Here is a 25020-nt window from a genome sequence, read left to right on the forward strand (position 1 = left end):
CAACCTTATTAGGGAAGTACTATTATCTCCAAGATCATGCAATTAATAATTGTCAGAACCCAGGTCTGTCTGACTCATAAGATCATCTTAATTTTAAGAAGCTAAAGAAAACTTACCAAAGTATGCTATCCTAGACTTCCCTTTCTGGTGATTACTATTCAATAACTATAGCAAGAGATACTCAGATTAGCTCTAAGGAAGAATTTCTCTGGAGGTCTTTAAAATTGACAAAATAATTCTCTCAAGTCTTGAATTATCTGGAAGAATGGAACTAAAACCCTGCCTCAAGAGAAAAGCTAGCCTAGTGTATTTTTCAAAGTTTATCAATGAATGAAAATAGTGTTTATCAATCCCCCACTACATGAAAGACAGTAGAACTGTGGAAAGAACATACATTTTGGAGTCAGGTAGGCTTTGCTGTTCTGGCCACATGATATTAACCAATTACTTATAATTTCTCTTCAGTTTTTTTATTTTAAAAAAAGGAAGAAAGAATAACTATCTTATCAACTATTGTGGGAGTTCTAAAGTAAATAAAGCACCTAGCACAGTGACTAGCAATAACAGTAGGTGTTCAACAAATCTATTTTATTAGATGCTGAGGATATAAACATGAATCAAGGCAAGTATCTGCATTCAAATAACTCACTGTTATCTGAAGAGTGTCAAAAAGACAGAAATGTAAAAATAAATAAAAAATAATACAACAGCATGAAGAATATAATTCTAGAGAAAATTCCACATTTCAGATTTCAAGGGAGCAAGTGATCAGCTCTGCTCAACTGGATTAGAGAAGGCAGCCCTGAAATCTAGGGTCTGATATCTGTGTTTCACACATAAAAGCTTCTGCCTAGTGATTAACTTCTGTAATGTATTGTTGGTAAAGTATAATGTCTTTACTTTGGGGAGGCAGCACTTAGACCTAACCCCTCCCTTAGAATGTAATCCACAACCCAAGGAAGTCTTCTTTATCTTCTGTATTGCCCAACCTTTTGCAATTCAACTTCTGTACTATTACACAAAGCATCACACCGCTATACAAATTCAAAGAAAACAAAAAACTAAGAACTATGTGGAAGTGGAGTGAGTGGCAGGACTTTTTTAGGATACTGAGAAGGAATTCAGTGGCCACCTACACTGATATAAACTGTGAACAAGAAAAAGAAATTCAGACATCAGAGCAATGAAGAGATTGGCAGTCCAAAAAAAAAAAAGGGTAAAATAGGAAATGGCCTCTTTATTTGGTTCAAGCAATCATATATGAAACAAGTACTCCATGAGCTGTGGCCTCCCTACTTACCTGTGAAAGTCCAGGGAAGTCTGGGCAGCAGTCCCACTGTCACTCTTGTTCTTGGCCTCTTTCTGTCTCCGAGTCAGCACTTCGAATAGAAAAAAACAAAAAACGATTAGGTGACAACAGATTATGAATACAAAAGAAAAAACGTATAGGAAAAAGTGAAGCTTATAATCCTGCTTCATTAGAAGTGAGTTGTATGGAAAGCCTCTACTCTCCTAGGATAGAAAATAATATCCATAACATATGTACTGAAACGCTGGTCACAGAGTAATTCCCTTTCTCTTATTTGCTAAGCCATGAGAGTTAGAGATACGGCCCATACTAAGAACTGTTTTCGTATACTATCCCAACTTAAGGACTCAAGGGAAAGATGTATATATGTCATCAACCAAAATTCTGCCTGGTATAACACACACTCCAATGAGGTGCTCTATAAAATATAGTAATGATAACTATCCCTAAGTACTTCATTAGCTCCAGTCATTATAAAACCCTGCAGGGTGCTCCATTTACAAGTGACAAAACTACAATTCAGAAGGGTTGGTTAACACAACCAGTCTCCAGACTGCCTCTCAATTCTAGTGGGTCTAGATGGCTTTAGCCCAGGTGGGATACAAAACATTCTGTCTCACACCAAAAGGTATCTGTTCATAAAACCATCAATTCCTAAAGGTTCTTATAAGTTACTTAACCAAGTGTTTCCCAGTCTTTCTTCCTTGTACTAACAAGAAAAACTGTAACTATCTCAAACCCTGTGACTTACTCCAAACTCTTCACTTGAAATCCCCACCCACAGAGAACTGAGAAAAGACCACGATTCACAAAAGCATATGTCCAGACCCAGACTCAGCAAACTTTTTAGTAAGGGCCAAATATAAATAGTTTAGGTGTGGTGGACCATATGGTCTCTGTTCCCTCTGCACTGTAGCAGGAAAGTAGCCACAGACAAGATACAAACAAATGGCTGTGGCTGTATTCCAATAAAACTTTATTTACAAAAATATGTACTTGGTTGGATTTGGCCCACAGCTGGTTACCCAACCTCCTACACAAACAGAAGTGCTTTCTCGAAGCATTCCTGACAAATAATCATATGGTCTCAACTTGACTATATTTTTTCACTGAGGAGAACTCACTTTCTCCTAAAATCCCATTCTACTGTTCTTAGTCTAGCTCCATAAACATTTATAGGGGGCAAAATGAATAAGCTTACTCCCTTTTCTACAAATTAAGTCTTTGAGCCCTTAACAAGTTACATTACAATCTCAGGTGTCTGCCCCACTAAATGCATCCCCTTCAAAGCAGGGACTGTATCTAGTTATTAAACTAATCTCTAACTAAAGATTTGGATCAAAGAGCCTTTTGAGTACCTATGTCAGTTCTAATCCTTATAGTGGGTCATCAGATTGCTATAATTACTCTGCCCCCGTTTTAAAGGTATAGAAACAAATTCAGAGGGACTGACTTTGCCATGCTATCACAACTGGTAAAGTAGCAGAACTTAGGAGAGAACCTAGATCTGTCTGATTCCTATAGCCACATTTTAGCTTCCAAGCTTACTTCCTTTACATACATCAACTTGTCAGTCTTTATGTATGTGGCACCCCAAACTGAACCTAAAACTCAACAAAGAGTCTGACCAGTAAAGAAAATAGAAAAAACATGAGCTACCCTATCTGGATTCATATTCTACCAAATTCAACCAAAGTTCTGTTCACTTCATTGACAGCCTCAGCATACTATTAGCTTAAATTGAGTTTAAGCTGAAAGTCAATTAAGATCCATCCTCTACTCTCCCAAGTAATCTTCAAATGAACTTGATATTATCAAGACAGTGTTCCCTAATTCTGAACTTCGGTAACTAAGTCGCTGGCTTTTTCCCCTGCCATTAAACACAGAACTTTATACCTGTCCTTGCTCTTTTCAGCTGAACATTCCATTCTGTTGTGATCACTTACAATCTTGATTCTGTCATCTTATATTATTAGTCTCTTTTCCAGCTTTGTATTATATATATACATATATATACATATATATACATATATGTATGTATATATATATATATATATATATATATATATATATATATATGTATGGCAAGCATGCTTTCTACATTCTCATTCAAGTCACTAGGGAAAATGGTAGTAAAGGATAATGGCCAAAGACAGAAAACTGTGGCATATCACCAAAGATGCCTCTCTTTCTCTGATCCAAGTTTCCTTTAAATAATTAATCAAGCAAATCTTTACTGAGAATCTTCTAAGTTCAAGTAATTAGGGAAGATACAGGAAAATATGAAGCAGAGTCCTTAGGAGCTTACAATTTAGTAAGGGAGGCAACACATACACTCAAGTAACCATTACACAACGTGTAAAGGGATAAGCATCATAATGCAAGATTACACATAAGCAGTTAATAACAGAGGTTGTTTCTGGGGAGGATGACAGGGAGATTTGGAACCTGGAAGAGGAGGAAGACATTTTTCACTGCATACTTTCATATAGTGATGAATTAAAAGTTAAAAGGGGGAAACTTCCCAGGAAGATGGTGGAGTAGGGAGCTACAGGACTCAGTCCTCTCACCTAAGTAAATATTAAACATGTAGGAACTTCTGAAACAACTAAGTTGAAACTCAAGAGGCCAGAAGAATACTGTATAGCATCCAGGGAAGAGGCAGATAAACTATGGTGAATAACTGTAAACTGACCTCTCAGTGTGGCTGCAACTTGTACCCATCCCCCACTCTCTTGGCAGTACCCAGAGTCTAGCCCCTAGCAACCCCCAAGTGACAGAAAGAGAAATAAAAATCTTCTTCCTTAAGAACAGGGATGGGCACAGCTGATCGCTGATCACAGCTTTATATATATATATATATTTTTAATCACAGGTTTTGATTAGCAAATTCAGATCACTGGCTCTGGCTCTGAGGGTAGCCACTCTTTCAAGCCCTCTGGACAAAGGCTGTAGGAACCACTGCTTCAATCCCACCCAGTCAAAGGCTGAAGCAGCCACTGTATCAACTCTTCCCAGACACTAGCAAAGATAGTGGAGATTTAAAGACACTGCCTACTCAGGGCTGTGGGGGATATTTAGTTAAAGGGGTGAATTTGCTGAGCAGGCCAGGAAAGCTCAACTTTGAGGAACAGTTGGAAAAGAATTTGGAGCCCTTTCTAATCCCCTCACCAAGAAACTCTGAAGCCAGCAGCAACATTTTCGTGGGTTCCTGGCTCTCTTTAGGCTGGGAAAGACTGACTTGGGAAAGTCCTTTCCAGAGTGATGCTCCTCCCACAATTTGCCTTCTAGGCAAAACCAACATAAGACAATGAAAGGGATATAAAAAGAAAAAGTACAGAGGCAGAAAGTCTGGGAAAAAGACCTGCCAGCATCCAATACCAGAAAGAGGGAAGTCTATCTCCTAGGAAACAGAGGGGACAACCAAACTCCTGTAAACTACAAAACAACTAACAAGCAAAAGCTCAGGATAAAAAGGAGACCCAGAAAGACAGGGAAAACCTTGCACACTGCATTTGCCGTAGGCAGACATTTCTGATAGGAGGGGCTGAAGCTCAAGAAAATCTCTCACCAGATACCTATAAAACCAAGAAGCATCCATTCCAGGGAGTAAATTTAAAATGTTAAAATGTACAGAGCAACAAAAGAGCACAAGACAAAGACAAATCATGACTTCGATGATAATGCAGACAATGTGGAAATGATGGCCCATCCAAAGGAAGAGGACAAAATTACAGAAAACACCAATGAAAAAAATGACAGAAAAAGAAAAAAGAAAAAACAAAAGAGGTTTTCTGGACAGCACATAATACTTGAAAGGGTCTGGGCCCTGAAGGAAAGGAGGGGGCACACAGGACCTGGAGATAAACAAAGCAACATACCAACTTAAGCTCTTGATTGGCAAATCCAACTAACGGGGGTCCTATAAATCTGAAAAAGCTTTCTTTCTCTTTTTCATGGCTGTGCTTCTATGGCTTGACTGCTCTTTGGATACAGCTGCAGGGCTTCTCGGGCTCCAGCTGCCCAGGCATAGGTAGAATTAAGTTTGTGTGAGTGTTTGTCCAGAGCCTGTGCCTTCCCCTCAAGAGGGGTGGGGCCTAGCTCAGGTGGATTCCCTCTCTCAAGGAATTCAGACCCCAGGGTCTGGAAAAGTGAAGTGATTAAAGCCAGCCTAAAACATCTCCTCTATCTCAACCATGCGCCCAGCAGGGAGAGTCTGCTGTAGTTAAAGGTACTGGACCACCTTATGCTGGTGGGACCTGCAGACAGAAAAGCGCCACATACCGGGCAAGACAGGAAAAACAAAGAGTCCAGAGGCTTCATAGGAAAGCTTTTCAACCTGCTGGGTCTCACCCTCAGAGAAAACTGATGCAGAGTTTTCTCCTGAAAGGAGGCCAGTTTGGTCTGAGAAAATCTGACTGGTGTCAATAATACCTAAGTAGACCCTCCTAAAGGGGGTGAGGGGAAAGGCACCATATAGGCAGGGCAAGAAACAGGAAAACAAGAACTGAAAAATTCTGTTCTGTTAAACAAAACCTAAGCTAGAGGTCTAGAATAAACTGAACTGAATGTCAAAGAACAGGTAGACAACACAGTCATCCAGCAAGGAAATCCTAGGTAAAAAAAGTGAAAACAATCTCCAAAATAAACCAATTAAGGAAATTAAATGCCTAGACACCAGTAAAAAATAACAAATCATACTAGGAAAACTGAAGATATGGCCCAGTCAAAGGAACAGACCAACAATTCAAATGAGATACAAGAGTTGAAACAATTAATTCAGGATGTTTGAACAGACTTGGAAACCTCTTCAAAACTCAAATCAATGAATTGAGGGAGGATACAAAGAAGGCAAGGAACAAACACAAAGAAGAAGTCAAAAGTTTGAAAAAACAAATTACAGAACTTACAGGAATGAAAGGCACAAGTAGAAGAGATAAAAAAAACAATGGAAACCTACAGTGTTAGATTTCAAGGGGAAGAAGATAAGATTAGTGAACTGAAGGACGGGACATCTGAAATTTGACAAGCAAAAGAAAATATAGGGAAAAGAACAGAAAAACATGAGCAGGGACACAGGGAACTGAATGACAACATGAAGTGAATGAATACATATGTTGCGGGTGTTCCAGAAGAGGAAGAGAAGGGAAAAGGAGGAGAAAAACTACTGGAGGAAATTGTCACTGAAAATTTCCCAACTCTTATGAAAGACTTAAAGTTACAGATGCAAGAAGTACAGCATACCCCAAACAGAATAGATCCAAATAGATGTACTCCAAGACACTTACTAATCAGAATGTCAGATGTCAAAGAGAAAGAGAGAATCTTGAAAGCAGCAAGAGAAAAGAAATCCATCACATACAAGGGGGAAGCCCAATAAGGCTATGGATAGATTTCTCAGCAGAAACCACAGAGAAGAGAAGACATTGGGATGATATATATATATAAGGTACTAAAAAAGAAAAACTGCCAACCAAGAATTCTATATCCACCAAAACTGTCCTTCAAAAAATGAGAGGGAAATTACAACGTTTTCAGACAAAAAAATCAATGAGAGAATTTGTGACCAAGAGACCGGCTCTAAAAGAAATACTAAAGGGAGCACTAGAGTCAGATAGCAAAAGACAGGAGAGAGAGGTGGGGAGAAGAGTGTAGAAATGAATACCATCAGTTAAAGTAAAAAGAAGAAAAATTAGATATGACAGATAAAATCTAAAAGGAAAAATGGTAGAAGAAAGTACTGCCTGTACAGTAATAACACTAAATGTTAATGGATTAAACTACGCAATCAAAAGACATAGACTGGCAGAATGGATTAAAAAACAGGACCCCATCTATATGCTATCTACAGGAAATGCATCTTAGACCCAGGGATAAGCACAGGTTGAAAGTGAAAGGTTGGGAAAAGTTATTTTATGCATATAACAATCAGAAAAGAGCAGGAGTAGCTATACTAATGTCCAACAAATTAGACTTCAAATGTAAAACAGTTAAAAGAGACAAAGAAGGACACTATATATTAATAAAAGGAACAATTCAACAAGAAGACATAACAATCATAAATATTTATGCACTGAGCCAGAATGCTCCAAAATACATGAGGCAAACACTGAAAACACAGTTGGGGACTTCAATTTCCTGCTCTCATCAAAAGACAGAACATCTAGGCAGAGGATCAATAAAGAAACAGAAAATGAATAATACAATAAATGAGCTAGACTTAACAGACATTTATAGAACAGCTGTTATACTGACAACAGCAGGATATACTTTTTTCTCAAGTGCTCATGGATCATTCTCAAGGATAGATCATATGCTGGGACACAAAGCAAGTCTCAATAAATTTAGAAATATTGAAATCATACAAAACACTTTCTAAGATCATAAAGGAATGAAGTTGGAAATCAAAAGTAGGTACAGTGCCAGAAAATCCACAAATATGTGGAGGCTCAACAACACACTAACCAGTGGGTCAAGGAAGAAATTACAAGATAAATCAGTAAATATCTCTTGAGGCAAATAAAAATGAAAATACAACATATCAAAACTTAAGGGAGGCAGCAAAGGCAGTGCTAAGAGGGAAATTTACTGCCCTAAATGCCTAATCAAAACAGAAGAGCAAAAGTCGAGGAATTAACTGTCCTCTTGGAAGAACTAGAGAAAGAACAGCAAACTAACCCCAAAGCAAGCAAAAGGAAAGAAATAATGATGATTAGAGAAGAAAGAAATGAAACTGAGACCATGAAAACAATCGAGAAAATCAACAAAAACCAGAAGTTGGTTCTAAGAGAAAATCAGTAAAATTGATGGACCCCTAATGAGGTTGACAAAAAGAAGAAGAGGATGCAAATAAATAAAATCAGAAATGGAAGAGGAGACACAACCACTGACCTCACAGAAATAATGGAGGTCATGGGAGGATATTATGAGTAACTATATGCTAATAAACTAGACAATGTAGATGAAATGGACAATTTCTTTGAAAAAAATCCTCAACAAAATACTTCCAAATCGAATCCAGCAGCACATTAAAAGAATTATATACCATGAACCAAGTGGGATTTATTCCAAGTATGCAAGGATGGTTCAACATAAGAAAATCAATTAATGTAATATATCACATCAACAAATCAAAGCAGAAAAACCATATGATCCTATTGATTGATGCATAAAAGACATTTCACAAAATTCAACATCCTTTCTTGATGAAATCACTTCAAAGGCAGGAATAGAAGGGAACTTCCTCAACATGATAAAGGAAATACATGAAAAACCCACAGGTAATATTATCCTCAATGGGTAAAGACTGAAAGCTTTCCCCCTAAGATCAGGAATAAGACAAGGATGTCCACTGTCACACTGTTATTCAACATTGTGCTGGAAGTTCTAGCCAGAACCAGAATTAGACAAGAAAAAGAAATAAAAGGCATCCAACTTGGAAAGAAAGAAGTAAAACTCTCACTGTTTGCCGATGATATGATACCATATATCAAAAACAATGAAAATTTCACAGCAAAGTGGCAGGTTACAAAGTCAACATTCAAAAATCTATAGTGTTTCTACACACTAGTAATGAGCAATCTGAGGGGTAATCAAGAAAAATATTCCATTTACAACTACAACCAAAAGAATTAAATATTTAGGAATAAATTTAACTAAAGATACAAAAGACCTATACAAAGAAAACTAAGGTGGGCCATGGTGGCTCAGCAGGCAGAGTTCTCGCCTGCCATGCCGGAGACCTGGGTTTGATTCCCAGTGCCTGTGCATGCACAAAAATCAATAAATTAATTAATTAATAAAAGAAAACTACAAGAAATTGCTAAAAGAAATCACAGAAGACCTAAATAAATGGAAGGGCATACAGTGTTCATGGACTGGAAGACTAAATATAATTAAGATGTCAATTCTACCTAAATTGATTTATAGATTCAATGCAATAGTGATTAAAATCCCAAAAACTCACTTTGCAGAAACAGAAAAAACAATAACCAAATTCATCTGGAAGGGCAGGGTGCAGTGCACAGCTAAAAAAAATATCCTGAGAAAGAAAAATGAAGTTGGAGGTCTCAAACTACCTGACTTTAAGGCATATTATGAAGCTACAGTGGTCAAAACAGCATGGTACTGGCATAAAGATAAATATATTGACCAATGGAATTGAATAGAGTGTTCAGATATAGGTCCTCTCATCTATGGATAATTGATCTTTGATAAGGCAGTCAAGCCAACTCATCTGGGACAGAACAGTCTCTTCAATAAATGGTGCTTGGAGAAGACTATCCACATAAAAAAGAATGAAAGAGGATCCATATGTCATACCCTATACAAAAATTAATTCAAAATGGATCAAAGACATAAACATTAGAGCTAAGACTATAAAACTTTTAGAAGAAAATGTAGGGAAACATTTTATAAAGCATGTAATAGGAGGAAGTTTCATAGATCTTGCACCCAAGGCATAAACATTGAAGAATGAAGTAGATAAGGGGGAACTCTTCAGAATTAAATGCTTTTGTGTATCAAAGTTGTTTGTCAAGAAAGCAAAAAGGCAGCCAATGCAATGGGAGACAATATTTAGAAAGCACATATCAGATAAGGGTTTAGTATCCAGAATATATAAAGAGATTCAATTTAAAAACAAAACAGAAAAACAACCCAGTTACAAAATGGGCACAAGACATGAACAGACATTTCTCAGAAGAGGAAATATAAGTTAAAAGGCACATGAAAAGATGCTCAACTCGTGGGCTATTAGGGAAATGCAAGTCAAAACCATAATGAGATATCATCTCACATCCACTAAGATGGCCACCATTAAAAAAAAGAAAAAGACAAGTGCTGGAGAGGATGTGGAGAAAAAGGCACACTTATCCACTATTGGTGGGAATGTAAAATGGTATAACTGCTGTGGAAGGCATTTTGGCCTTTCTCAGGAAGCTATGTACAGAATTGCCATATGATCCAGCAATCCCACTGCTAGGTATCTATTCAGAGGACATGAGAGCAAGGACACAAATGGACATTTGTACACCAATGTTTACAGCAGCATTATTTACAATTGCCAAGAGATGGAAACAGCCCAAATGTCCATCAACAGATGAGTGGCTAAACAAGCTGGGGTATATACATACAATGGAATGAATATTACACAGCTGTAAGACAGAATAAAGTCATGAAGCATGTAACAACATAGATGGACCTTGAGGACATTATGCTGAGTGAGATTAGCCAGAAACAAAAGGACAAATACTGTATGGTCTCACTGAGATGAACTAACATTAATAAGTGAACTTGGAGAATGTAAGGTAAGAACATAGGTTATCAAGAGACAGAAATAGGGTAGAGATTGGGCAATTATGCTGAAGGAACACAGATTGTGCAAAAAGACTGATTGTAAAAATTCAGCTATAGATAGCACAATACTACCTGATTGTAGTACAATAATGTAAGTACACTGAATGAAGCTGAATGTAAGTATGGTTGAAGGAGAAGGTCTGGAGACACGTATGAAATCAGAAGGTAGGATAGAGGATAAAGACAGACAGTATAATTTAGGAATGCCTAGAGTATACAATTATCATGATTAAATGTAAAAATTAAAAAATGTTTTCGCAGGAAGAAGAACAAAGGAATGTCAGTATTGCAGGGTGTTGAAAATAGATGGAATTTGGGGAAAGGAACTATCAATGTAAGCTAGGATATATACTCAGCAGTAACACTGTAATATGCTTCTACTGAAAATAATAAAGGCATTGTGCCAAAACTAAAGGTCAACAGGCAGGGCCATTGGGAAAAGGATATGCATTCTTAGCGGAAGAAAAGGAAATGTCTTCAGATAAGAGTATGGTGGCGGAGGAATGTCTATAAACTTAGGCTGGATTGTATGATCTGTGAATAAAATGGTCAGAGAGAAACAAGTGCTAGAGAAAATGCAGAAAAAGAGAAGTATCTATTCACTGGAGAGGAGTGTGGTGGTGCCACAGGAGATTAGGGATGGGCTTGCCATATGTTCTAGTTTGCTAGCTGCCAGGATGCAATATACAAGCAACAGAATGGATTTTAAAAAGGGGAATTTAATTAGTTGCTAGCTTGCCATTCTAAGGCCAAGAAAATGTCCCAATTTAAACAAGTCTATAGAAGTGTCCAATCTAAGGCATCCAGGCAAAGATACCTCGGTTCAAGAAAGCCAATGAAGTTCAGGGTTTCTTTCTCAAGTGGAAGGGCACATGGTGAACACAGTCAGAGTTTCTCCCTCATCTGGAAAGGCACATGGTGAACACGGTCAGGGTTCCCCTCTCATCTGGAAGGGCACATGGAAAGCATGGCATCATCTGCTAGCTTCTTCTCCTGACTTCCTGTTTCATGAAGCTCCTTGGGAGGCATTTTCCTTCTCCATCTCCAAAGGCCACTGGCTGATGGACTCTGCTTCTCATGGCTATGTCATTCTGCTCTGCTCTCTCTGAATTTCCCAGTCCAGACTGGCAGCAGCTCTGTTTATACAGGTCCCACAGAACTCTCATTGGCTTTCTATGCAGTAGCCCTGGATCATGCCCATCAGACATAAGGAGTTTCCACAAACCCTTCCTGGATAACTCCATGTCCGATCCTGGCTTTCTCTGAAATGGCTGGCTGGTTCCACATTTGGTTAAATCCTCACACAGGGCACTATTCTCTGGGGTCTCCCAGAAAGGGAAAGATGCCTTGGGTCATGAAGGCCGATTGAAGTTCAGGGTTTCTCTCTCAAGTGAGAAGGCACATGGTGAACACAGTCACAGTTTCTCTCTTGGCTGGAAGGGCACATGCAATCATGGCCTCACCTTTTAGCTTTCTCTCCTGGCTTCCTGTTTCATGAAGCTCCCCAGGAGGCATTTTCCTTCTTCATCTCCAAAGGTCACTGGTTGTGGACTCTCTGCTTCAAGGTGTTGCAGCACTCTCTGCTGTTTCCTCTTTTATAGGACTCCAGAAACTTACCAAGAGCCACCCAAATGGGTGGAGACATGTCATCCCCTAATTCAGCTTAACAACCATTCTTGATTAAATCACATCGCCAGGGAGATATCTGATTATAGTTTCGAACATACAGTGTTGAATAGGGATTATTCTGCCTTTACGAAATGGGATTTTGATTAAAACATGGCTTTTCTAGGGGGCATCCAGCATATCATATGATCCCGAGACCCTGTTGCTCAGTATATATCTGGGGGAACCGAGTGTGGGGACTCAAAATGGACATTTGCACACTGGTGTTTAGAAGGCAGTGATTGTGATCTACAATGAATGGAGGTGGCCTAAGGGTACAATGACTGAGGAATGGAAGGGGGAACTATGGTGTATACACATACAACGGACTACTGAGTGGCCACAAGAAGGAATGAAGTTGTGAGACATGCAACTAGATGAATGAACCTTAAAAGTTGTATGTTGAATGAAATGTCAGGAACAAAAAAGACAAATATTACCATGCCTCAATTATATGGACTAACTATAATATAAAAATTTGGTGAATTCCAAACAGAGTTGAGAGGTTATCCTGGAGGTTATTCTTATGCATTAAGTAGATATCACCTTGTTGTTCAAGATGTAGTGGAGAGGCTGGAGGGAACTGCCTGAAAATGTAGAGCTGTGTTCCAGTAGCCATGTTTCTTGATGATGATTGAACAATGATATAGCTTTCACAATGAGACTCTGCGAATGTGAAAACCTTGTGTCTGATGCTCCTTTTAGCTACTATATCAACAGAAGAGTAGAACATATGGAATAAAAATAAATAACAGGGGGAACAAATGTTAAAATAAATTTAGTTTGAAATGCTAGTGGTAAATGAAAGCGAGGGGTAAGGGGTATGGTATGTATAATCTTTTTTTTTCTCTGTTATTGTTTTATTTCTTTTTCTGTTGTCTTTTTCTTTCTTTTTCTAAATCGATGCAAATGTTCTAAGAAATGATGAATATGCAACTATGTGATATTAAGAATTACTGATTGTATATGTAGAATGGAATGATATCTTAATGTTTTGCTTGTTAATTTTTTTTAATTATTAAAAAAATAAAAAATAATAAAAAAAAATTTGGTGAACTAAAGTTGAGAGAAAGGGTTATCAGGTTGGGGCTTATTGCAAAAGGTCCTAGACTGTAAGCTCTTACAGTAGTCATATAATTCAGGAGGTGTAATTGTTAATTCTAAATTCTGAGATAAACTGTTTGTATATAACATGATCTTTCCCAGAAACTTGGGGTATTTATGTGACACCTGAGATTGAGTCAGAGCTCAGAAACTATGGGAAGTAGTAACCCATACAGGAATTTTTTTAAAAAAGTGGGAAAGTGATCAGACATCAAGTAGAGATATGAATGAAGCTGATCTGGATAAGACTAAGGTATATCTGAAGACTGGGTAAAGAATGGTATAGTCCATACCTTAAAGCTTTAACTTCTATGTGAGACTAAAGGGAAAGATGTTTATTTGGTGCAAAATTTGTATTTTGGGTACTGCATTTACTATTAACTTGTATGGTCAGTTTATCTGAATACCATAAGTACAGGGAATCTTGAACAGGGCATGAGATTTTGTTGGTTTGTCCAGGTTAGTGTGATGTCCCAATAAATCCCAGAGTGATTTGGACAGTGAGTAAAGAAGTATTTGCAAAGTCCCCTTAGGGACATAGGGAAAAAGGGGAAAGATTCAACTTTCCCATTTGGAGAATTTCTGATACTCTCACAAGCAGTGGGGATAACCAAATCAATAAGCCGAGCCCCCAATCTTGGGTTCACCCCTATGAAACTTACTCCTGCAAAGAATAGGCTAAACCTACTTAGAATAAGGCCTAAGGGTCACCTCCAGAGAACCTCTTTTGTTGCTGAGATGTGGCCTCTCTCTCTCTCTCTAAGCTGACAGGGCAAGTGAATCCATGCCCTCCCCCACCACGTGGGACATGACTCATAGGGGTGTAAATCTCCCTGGCAACATGGGACAGAAACCCCAGGATGAGCTAGGGCCCAGCATCAAAGGATTTTGAAAGCCTTTTTGACCAAAAGGGGGAAGAGAGAAATGAGCAAAAATAAAGTGTCAGTGGCTGAGAGATTTCAAACAACGTCAAGAGATTATCCTAGAGATTATTCTTACTCATTATATAGATATCCTTTTCAGTTTATGGAGTATTTGAGTGGTTAAAGGGAAGTATCTGAAACTTTTAGAGCTGTGTTCCAGTAGCCATGTTTCTTGAAGATGATTGTATGACGGTATAACGTTTACAATGTGACTGTGTGATTGTGAAAACCTTGTGTTTGGTGCTCCCTTTATCTACAGTATGAACAGATGAGTAAAAAATATGAATAAAAAGATAAACAAATAATAGGGGAAACAAAGGTTAAAATATTTTGGGTAGATGGAAATACTAGTGGTCAATGAGAAGGAGGGGTAAGGGTAAGGCATGTATGAGTTTTTTTTTTTCTATTTCTTTTCCTGGAATGATGCAAATGTTCTAAAAAAGGATCATGGTAATGAATACACAACTGTGTGATGACATTGTGAGCCACTGATTGATTGTACACCATGTATGGAATGTTTGTTTGTTATGAATATTTGTGTTTGTATGCTGTTTATCAATGAATATTTTTTAAAAAAGACATTATTGGGATATAAGAAAAATTTGGAATATAAAACAAGCTTTTTATCAATGTTAAATTTCTTGAATTTGATAACTGCACTTAAGGGTGTTTACATAAAAGTGAATATCCTTGTTTTCTGGAAATCTACAGAGAAGTATCATGTGTTTAGGGAGTATGATGTGGGCAAACTGCTCTCAAATGTTCAAAATACAAATGGATGGATGATAGGATGGATAGATAGGCAGACAATAGATAAAATGATATGGCAAAGGTGGAAAAATGTTAAAATTAGTAGATCTGGATATCTAGGGTGGGGTGGGATATGCTGGATTTCTCTGTATGGAATTTGCATTATTTTTGCAACTGTCCTCTAAATTTGAAATTATTTCAAAATTAAAAGTTTTGTTTTGTTTTGTTTTAAAAAAAAGAAATTATGGAGGCCCAAAGACAGTGAAACAAGATCTAATTTTTTTTATTGATTAAAAAAATTAACAAACAAAACATTAAGAGATCATTCCATTCTACATATACAATCGGTAATTCTTAATATCATCACATAGTTGCATATTCATCATTTCTTAGAACATTTGCATCAATTTAGAATAAGAAATAAAAAGACAACAGAAAAAGAAATAAAACGATAACAGAGAAAAAAAAGATTATACATACCATACCCCTTACCCTTCGCTTTCATTTACCACTAGCATTTCAAACTAAATTTATTTTAACATTTGTTCCCCCTATTATTTATTTTTATTCCATATGTTCTACTCTTCTGCTGATATAGTAGCTAAAAGGAGCATCAGACACAAGGTTTTCACATTCTCAGAGTCTCATTGTGAAAGCTATATCATTGTTCAATCATCATCAAGAAACATGGCTACTGGAACACAGCTCTACATTTTCAGGCAGTTTCCTCCAGCCTCTCCACTACATCTTGAACAACAAGGTGATATCTACTTAATGCATAAGAATAACCTCCAGGATAACCTCTCAACTCTGTTTGGAATCTCTCAGCCATTGACACTTAACAAGATACACAGCTAGTAAATATGAAAGATATTTTTCTCTTAATTTTTTAAAAATACACAGGACTGTTTAAAGTAACACTGTTTTGTACAGTTTATAATGCATGTAGATTACATAAACGTATGACAACTACAGCATAAAAGAAAGCAGAGGGGAGTAAATGGACTTACAAGGTATCAATACTTTTTATAAAGTGGCATTAACTATATAAACTGTGCAAAGTCTATTTCCTAGAGCAACCACTAAAAATGTAATATAAAGAAGTACAGCTTTAAAGGAAAGATAAATTAAAATGAAATTCTGTAAGATATTCAAGTAGTCAAAAGACAGAAAAGAAAAAAACAAAAAATAGAAATAAATGGTAGACCTAAATAGAAAAATTACATTACATGTTAATTAACTAAACTTTCCACTTAGAAGGTAGAGATTAGATTGTCAGAATATATAAAAAACTACACCCAAAGGAATGCTGTCCACAAGAGACAGGCTTCAAAAATAAAAAAACACCTTAAAAGTAAATGAATGGAAAAGATATACCACACAAACAGGAGGCATAAGAAGACAGAAATGGCTAGAATCACATCTAGTTGTTCTACCAGATAAAATATATTTCAAGAAAGAGGATAACACCAGAGACAAAGCTGGAAATTAAACTGTGCTGGTTTGAAAGGAAGTATGCCCCCTAAGAAAAGCTATGTTTTAATATAAATCCCATTTCATAAAGGTAGAATAATCCCTATTCAATACAGTATATTTGAAACTGTAATGAGATCCTCTCCATGGTTGATGTGATTTAGTCAAGAATGGTTGTTAAACTGGATTAGGTGATGAAATGTCTCCACCCATTTGGGGGGATCTTGATTGGTTTATTGGAGTCCTATAAAAGAGGAAATATTTTGGAGAATGAGAGATTCAGAGAGAGCAGAGAATCCTGCACCACCACGAAACAGAGAGTCTACCAGCCAGTGACCTTTGGAGATGAAGAAGGAAAATGCCTCCCGGGGAGCTTCATGAAACAGGAAGCCAGGAGAAGAAGCTAGCACACGATGCCATGTCTGCCATGAGCCCTTCCAGCTGAGAGAGAAGCCTTGACTGTGTTCACCATGTGCCTTCTCACTTGAGAGAGAAACCCTGAACTTCATCGGCCTTCTTGAACCAAGGTATCTTTCCCTGGATGCCTTAGATTGGACATTTCTATAGACTTGTTTTAATTGGGACATTTTCTCGGCATTGGAACTGTAAACTAGCAACTCATTAAATTCCCCTTTTTAAAAGCCATTCCGTTTCTAGTATATTGCATTCCGGCAGCTAGCAAACTAGAACATAAACATACTTACATACTGACTGTAAAACTTGTATGAAAATATCAAAGACTAGAATATCCAGGGCAATCTTTAAAAAGAACAAAGTCAGAGAACTTATGCTACCTAATTTCAAGTTTTAGTATAAAGCTACAGCAATTAAAACTCTTGTCATACCAGCATAGAGACAAACAGATCAATGAATTATAACAGAGACCAGACATAAGCCCTCACTTACATAGTCATTTGATTTTCAACAAAGGCATCAGGGCAATCCAATAAGAAAGGTAAGTCATTTCAACAAATGGTGCTGGAATAACAAGCTATCTAAAAGGAAGAACTAAACCTCAACCTCTACCTCACACCATAGACAAAAAACAACTTGAGATGGATCATAAACCTACATAGAAAATAGAGCACAGAAAACAGTAACCATAAAATTAAAAAATTGATAAACTTCATTTTAAAACTTCTGCTTATCGAAAGACATCATTAATGAACAGGCAAGTCACAGACTAGAAGGAAGTATCTGCACAACACATTATTTGACAAATGACTGGTATTTAGGACATATAATGAAGTCCTGTCTCAATAATAAAAAGTCAAATGATGCAATTAAAACATGGGCAAAGAAAAAATCTTTCACAAAAGATATACAAATAAATCAATAATCCCATGAAAGAGGTGTTCAACATATTTAGTCATCAGGGGAATGCAATTTAAAACCATAATGAGATACCACTACATACTGATTAGAATGGCTAAAATTAAGGAAAAAAGAAAGCAAAAAATGTTTCAAAAAAAAAAATGTTGGCAAAGATGTGGAGCAACCGGAACTTTCATATATTGCTACTGAGAATGTAAAATGGTATAACTGCTTTGGAAAAGAATTTTGCAATTTTTTATAGAACTGACTATATACTTGCCCTATAACCTAGCAATTCCATTTCTAAGAGAAGTGAAATCTTATTTTCACATAACAACTTAACAAGAATGCTCTTTAGATGCTTTCTTCATAATATTGAAAAAGCCATCAATAGGGGATGAATAAAGAAACTGGTACATTCATACAATAGAATATTATGGAGCAATAAACAGGAACAAACTACTAATACATGTAACAACATGGATGAATCTCAAAAATATGCTGAGTTTAAAAACCTTTACACAAAAGAGTACATTCTGTATGATTCCATTTTATGAAATTCTAAAACAGATATAAAATTTCATAGAAATAGAATAGTGGTTCTTAGCTGGAGAGGTGGAGAATGCCTTGGAAGTGGCATGAGGGAAGCTTCTGGGGTGATGGTAACATTTTATTTCTTGAGAGGTGTATGTGTTTTCAGCAAATTTACACTTAATATTTGTGCACTTCACAGAAATTTTGAATCCTAGTGAGTGATCTGCATGCTTAAGTAGTTAGAGGGAAGTGAACTGATATTGTAATTTTCTTTGAAAAGCATGAGAGAGAAGCCTTGACCATCAATAAGATGGATCAAAGGATGGTTAGAGAGATGGATAGACAAATATGTGCTAAAATATAATAAAATGTTAATGATGCAGTCTATGTAATAAGTATACATATGTTCACCTTAAGATTCTTTCAACTTTGTTGAATATATTCCAGAACACTGGGAAAAAAACATACAACTACACAAATTTTAAAAGACTAGAAAACATTTCTTGATTGAAGAGATTAAAAAGGGGACAAGCCAAGTAAATGCAATGTGTAATCCTTGACTGGAGCCTGGATTTAAAAAATAGATATAAAGGATATTATTGGGACAATCAAGAAAATGTGACTATTGACTGTACACATTAGATAAGAGTTTTGCATTAATGTTAAATTTCTTGAGTACAATGATGATTTTATAATTGTGTAGGAAAATGACCTTGTTTTTAAGAGATACATACTAATTAAAGTATATAGGGGTGAAGCGTCATGATGTCTGAACTAGTTCTTAAATGGTCAGAAAGAAATGCATTGAATATGAAGATACATATATATATATATATATATATATATATATATCTCAAAAATCAGAGAGATATATAAAGCAGGTAAACTTTTTCTGTGACCTGCAGTTTTCTATACGTTCAAAAAATTCCAAATAAAGAGAGAAAATAATTTAGGCCCAAGAATAGACAGGTCTAGGTCCCAATCCACACTCTACCATTTAACTAGCTTAATGATTTTGAGCAGGCTACATACTTCTTCCTGGGGATGACAGAATCTACCCTTTGAGGTTGCTACAAAGATTAAATGAGATAAAGGTAGGTACTTAGCATGGTGCCTGGCATAAGGCAGTAGGAACAGTATTCACTGCTATAAAGATTATAAGTGCATGATAGACTCATGGATGTTAACTTAGAACAAAATAGGAGAATCCTGTTTTCAAATAAATTCTCACATGAAACCCAACATATAAAATGCATAAATATAGAGCTATGGATGAGGTGGGTTCAGCAGCCCCTTGCTATCCTTCATAGAATCTTAGTGATACACAATCGAAAAATCAATGTTGTAGAACAAGGATGGGCAAACTATGGGCTGCCTGCCAATTTCTGTAAATAAAATTTTATTAGAACACAGCCATCCCATTCATTACATATTATCCACAGCGGCTTTTGCACTACACTGGCAAATCTGAGTAGTTGTGACAGAGACCATATGGCCTGCAAAGCCTAAAATATTTATTAACTATTCCCTTTAAGAAAAAAGTTTGCTGATCTTTGTTTTATATTTCCTGAGGCCCATTTTATAAGCACTGTGCTAAATGCTGTGGAGGGAATAAAAATGACTATGACACCCTCAGGGATTGTTAATAACTTTACTAAGCTTATGTGTGTAAATCAAGAATGTTTCAGTCCTTAAAAATAACTTTTTTGGGATTTGACTCTTCTGTAAATTAAGAGCCTGAGCTACTAGCATTAAAAACTCTCTGCAATAGGAAAATCACTACCCTCCCTCCTACGTGGGACATTACATAAAGGGGTGAAAGTTTCCCTGACAATGTGGGACATGACTCTTGGGGATAAGTCTGGCCCTGGCACTGTGGGATCAACAATGCCTCTTTGACCAAAAGGGAGAAAAGAAGTGTGATAAAATAAGGCATCAGTGGACAGGAGAGAGCAAATAGAGTCAAGAGGCTACACTTAACGCAAGCTTCAGTTAGTAGCCATGGTTTGCTAAACCTAACCAACATCACTTCTGTTAACTCTTAAGAACACCCGGCTCAAACTCGCTCAAACTGAGCCTCTATAAAAGTTTCATACACTAAATTTGCTTTCCTTGAACCTAAAGTTTCCAGAGGATTCCTAGGCCAGATAAATCCTGAAACCCAGAGGGATCAGCCTCTCCAAGATTATCAACTAATAACATTTCTCTATCTTTAACAATCGATACCCCTTCTCAACATGGAAAAGTCAAAACGTGCATTGCTCAAAGATCCCTATAGACTGGGAGAAGGATCAAAAGAGAAGGCGGAGTTATAACAGAGAAAAAAGGATTTAACAAATGAGTATGAATGCTGAATCATTTTATTGATATTTCTTTTAGCCTCCAGTGTTTTAGAGCATCTAGAAGGAAAAATCTGAAACAGTGGAGCAGTAATTCATAACAAACTCTGAAATCTGTTCTGTAACTACTTGCTGAAGTGTATTATAAAAATTACTGCTTTTTTCCTTTTCTTTGTATATATATTTCACAATAAAAAGCATTTTAAAATTGGAAGGAAAAAAACTCTCTGCAATGAGTGAACACTGTCTGGACCATGATTTCAACAAGCTAATTCTAAGAAAAGCATTTATGAGACTCGAGATTTAAACAGATCAGATATTTGATGATATTAAGGAACAATTATTAATTTTTAGGTGTGATAATAGTAGTATAGCCAGGTTTTTTTAAAAAAGGATCTTATCTTTTAGGGATACATAAGTAAAATAAGGAAATATCTGGGCTCTGATATGAAATAATTCAGGGAAGAAGGGATATCAATGAAATATAGATGAAGCAACAATGGCCATAAATTGATGACTGGGCATATGGGGGATTAATGTACTACTAGTCTCTCAACATTTATGTTTAAATTTTTCTGTAATTAAAAACAAAACACACAAACATACACATACAGAGTCCTTTTCCAAGGCAATAATCAAAGTTAAATTCATCAATGTCTTTTGAAGAAACTGGTATGAAAGGCAGGTGGCACATATCTAAGGACACAGAGAGAACCCCCAAGAAACCTTTCTAAAGAATCACTAATGGCAGTCCAGTCCACTGGTCTTGCATATTGTCATCAGAACCTAAATTAAAATAATGAGTTCCATATGGAGAAAAAAGTCTAAACTTCTCTAAATCTTACAAGTGGATGCTTTCTTTACCAAGTAAGGTTCCACTGAAAATGTTATGGATGAGACTGGAGCACAGTAGAAAATAAATAAGCTGTGTAAGAAATTTTTAATACGGTATTTCATATATACAAAAGAATACATACGTGAACCCACTACCCAACTTAAGAACTAGAACATTAACAAAATTAGCTACCTATGTGCTTCTTTCTCATCCCATTCCTTTGTTCTACTCCTCCCCAAGAAACAGCCTTTACTGTAAAACTTACATTATCATTTCTTCTTTTTTTTTTTAATAACATACTTTAATTATGACAAGATTTCAGTGGGTCAGGAATCCAGGCAGAACTAAACTGGGTCCCCTGCTGTACAGCCTCCTACAGATTGCAGAGGGGGTACTGACGTGTATTTTGTCATGTGCTGGCTCAAGTGGGAAAATATCTGCTTCCATGCTATTGCTTATTCTTATATACACACACAGTTTTACCAAAAATGCTTAAACGATGTACTGACTATTACACTGGACTTAGTATTCTGAACTTGCTTTTTTTTTTTTTTAACCAAATATTCATGGATCTAGTAGCAGCTTTTGAGTTTAAAACTGGTATGTATCCCAGCTCTATCACTTTGTAGGTTTGTGACTTATTTATCTGCCAAGTCTCAATTTCCTCTTCCACAGAAGTAAAAAATATCTACCCCAAAAGATCACCGTGAGGATTGAACAGAGTATACAAAAAGCACAGTTTCTGGAATATAATAGGTACTCATAAATGGTGGCTATTGTTGGTTAATATTAAGTATGACCTAGAATGACTTGGCAAATTAAATCTTTTTACTTAATGGAAAAATAGTATCATACTCTCAAGTGTTTCCTTTATATGAAGCCCTTAGAAAACTTCTTAGTAACAAATTGGTCTATGTATGGTCAATTTACCAGAAATAATTGTTAATCTGGTCCTTTGACTTTGCTCACATACTTTTACAGAGGTGGCTTATGTCACAGGGGCTCGGTTCATCTGCAAAGAGTCTAAACCCATCAAATTGTTTCCTCCAGGAAGCTGAAAAGCTGACAAGGTCAATTCTGATGGGATCAGATTTCATGTTTGCATTCAGAGATGAAAATTTCTAGTATTTACCTTCCTGAAAATGACCTGAGGCTTCTATGGTCTCCTTAACCTTTTTCCTGACTCCTTGTGTCCCTGTCTCTACTCATGGGAAGACAGATAGAACACATTCGGAAAGAAGAATGCTAGAATAAAATCATTGCCCTCTCCCCTATATGGGATATGATGTCCAGGGGTGTGAGTCTCCCTGGCAACATGGAACATGACTCCCAGGGATGAGCCTGGCCCTGACACTCTGGGATCGACAATGCCTTCCTGACCAAAAGGGAGAAACAAAATGTAAAAAAAAAAATAAGGTATTAGTTCCTAAGAGAGTTCAAACAGAGTCAAGAGCCCATTCTGGAGGCTACTCTTTTTTTTTTTGATCCTTATCATGTCCTGAAACCTTATCTTTTTTTTTTTTAATTAATTAACGGAAAAAAGGAAATTAACCCAACATTTAGAAATCATACCATTCTACATATGCAATCAATAATTCTTAACATCATCACATAGATGCATGATCATCGTTTCTTAGTACATTTGCATCGGTTTAGAAGAACTAGCAACACAACAGAAAAAGATATAGAATGTTAATATAGAGAAAAAAATAAAAGTAATAATAATAGTAAAAAAAAAAACAAAAAACCTATAGCTCAGTTGCAGCTTCATTCAGTGTCTTAACATGATTACTTCACAATTAGGTATCATTGTGCTGTCCATTTTTGCGTTTTTATATCTAGTCCTGTTGCACAATCGGTATCCCTTCAGCTCCAATTACCCATTATCTTACCCTGTTTCTAACTCCTGCTGGACTATGTTACCAATGACATATTCCAAGTTTACTCTCAAACGTCGATTCACATCAGTGGGACCATACAGTATTTGTCCTTTAGTTTTTGGCTAGACTCACTCAGCATAATGTTCTCTAGGTCCATCCATGTTATTACATGCTTCAAAAGGTTACCCTGTCTTAAAGCTGCATAATATTCCATCATATGTATATACCACAGTTTGTTTAGCCACTCTTCTGTTGATAGACATTTTGGCTGTTTCCATCTCTTTGCAATTGTAAATAACGCTGCTATAAACATTGGTGTGCAAATGTCCGTTTGTGTCTTTGCCCTTAAGTCCTTTGAGTAGATACCCAGCAATGGTATTGCTGGGTCGTATGGCAATTCTATATTCAGCTCTTTGAGGAACCGCCAAACTGCCTTCCACAGTGGTTGCACCATTTGACATTCCCACCAACAGTGGATAAGTGTGCCTCTTTCTCCACATCCTCTCCAGCACTTGTCATTTTTTGTTTTGTTGATAATGGCCATTCTGGCGGGTGTGAGATGATATCTCATTGTGGTTTTGATTTGCATTTCTCTAATGGCCAGGGACATTGAGCATCGCTTCATGTGCCTTTTGGCCATTTGTATTTCCTCTTCTGGTAGGTGTCTGTTCAAGTCTTTTTCCCATTTTGTACTTGGGTTGGCTGTCTTTTTGTTGTTGAGTTGAACAATCTCTTTACAAATTCTGGATACTAGACCTTTATCTGGTATGTCATTTCCAAATATTGTCTCCCATTGTGTAGGCTGTCTTTCTACTTTCTTGATGAAGTTCTTTGATGCACAAAAGTGTTTAATTTTGAGGAGATCCCATTTATTTATTACCTTCTTCAGTGCTCTTGCTTTAGGTTTAAGGTTCATAAAACCGCCTCCAATTGTAAGTTTCATAAGATATCTCCCAACATTTTCCTCTAACTGTTTTATGGTCTTAGACCTAATGTTTAGATCTTTGATCCATTTTGAGTTAACTTTTGTATGGGGTGTGAGATATGGGTCTTCTTTCATTCTTTTGCATATGGATATCCAGTTCTCTAGGCACCATTTATTGAAGAGACTGTTCTGTCCCAGGTGAGTTGGCTTGACTGCCTTATCAAAGATCAAATGTCCATAGATGAGAGGGTCTATATCTGAGCACTCTATTCGATTCCATTGGTCGATATATCTATCTTTATGCCAATACCATGCTGTTTTGACCACTGTGGCTTCATAATATGCCTTAAAGCCAGGCAGCGCGAGACTTCCAGCTTCGTTTTTTTTCCTCAAGATGTTTTTTGCAATTCGGGGCACCCTGCCCTTCCAGATAAATTTGCTTATTGGTTTTTCTATTTCTGAAAAATAAGTTGTTGGGATTTTGATTGGTATTGCATTGAATCTGTAAATCAATTTAGGGAGGATTGACGTCTTAACTATATTTAGTCTTCCAATCCATGACACGGTATGCCCTTCCATCTATTTAGGTCTTCTGTGATTCCTTTTAACAGT

General features: G+C 36.7%; 1 protein-coding gene across 1 annotated transcript in view; it reads right to left on the reverse strand.

The window, feature by feature from the left end:
* Positions 1–25020, reverse strand: part of UIMC1 (ubiquitin interaction motif containing 1) — a 235272-nt gene that overhangs the window by 21234 nt on the left and 189018 nt on the right. The window contains exon 12 of the mRNA XM_077137728.1: positions 1301–1379. Within this exon, the coding sequence (XP_076993843.1) occupies positions 1301–1379 (79 nt within the window). The remainder of the gene's footprint in view (positions 1–1300; positions 1380–25020) is intronic.

Source organism: Tamandua tetradactyla, chromosome 20, assembly GCF_023851605.1.
Source record: "Tamandua tetradactyla isolate mTamTet1 chromosome 20, mTamTet1.pri, whole genome shotgun sequence".
Classification (NCBI taxonomy): domain Eukaryota; kingdom Metazoa; phylum Chordata; class Mammalia; order Pilosa; family Myrmecophagidae; genus Tamandua; species Tamandua tetradactyla.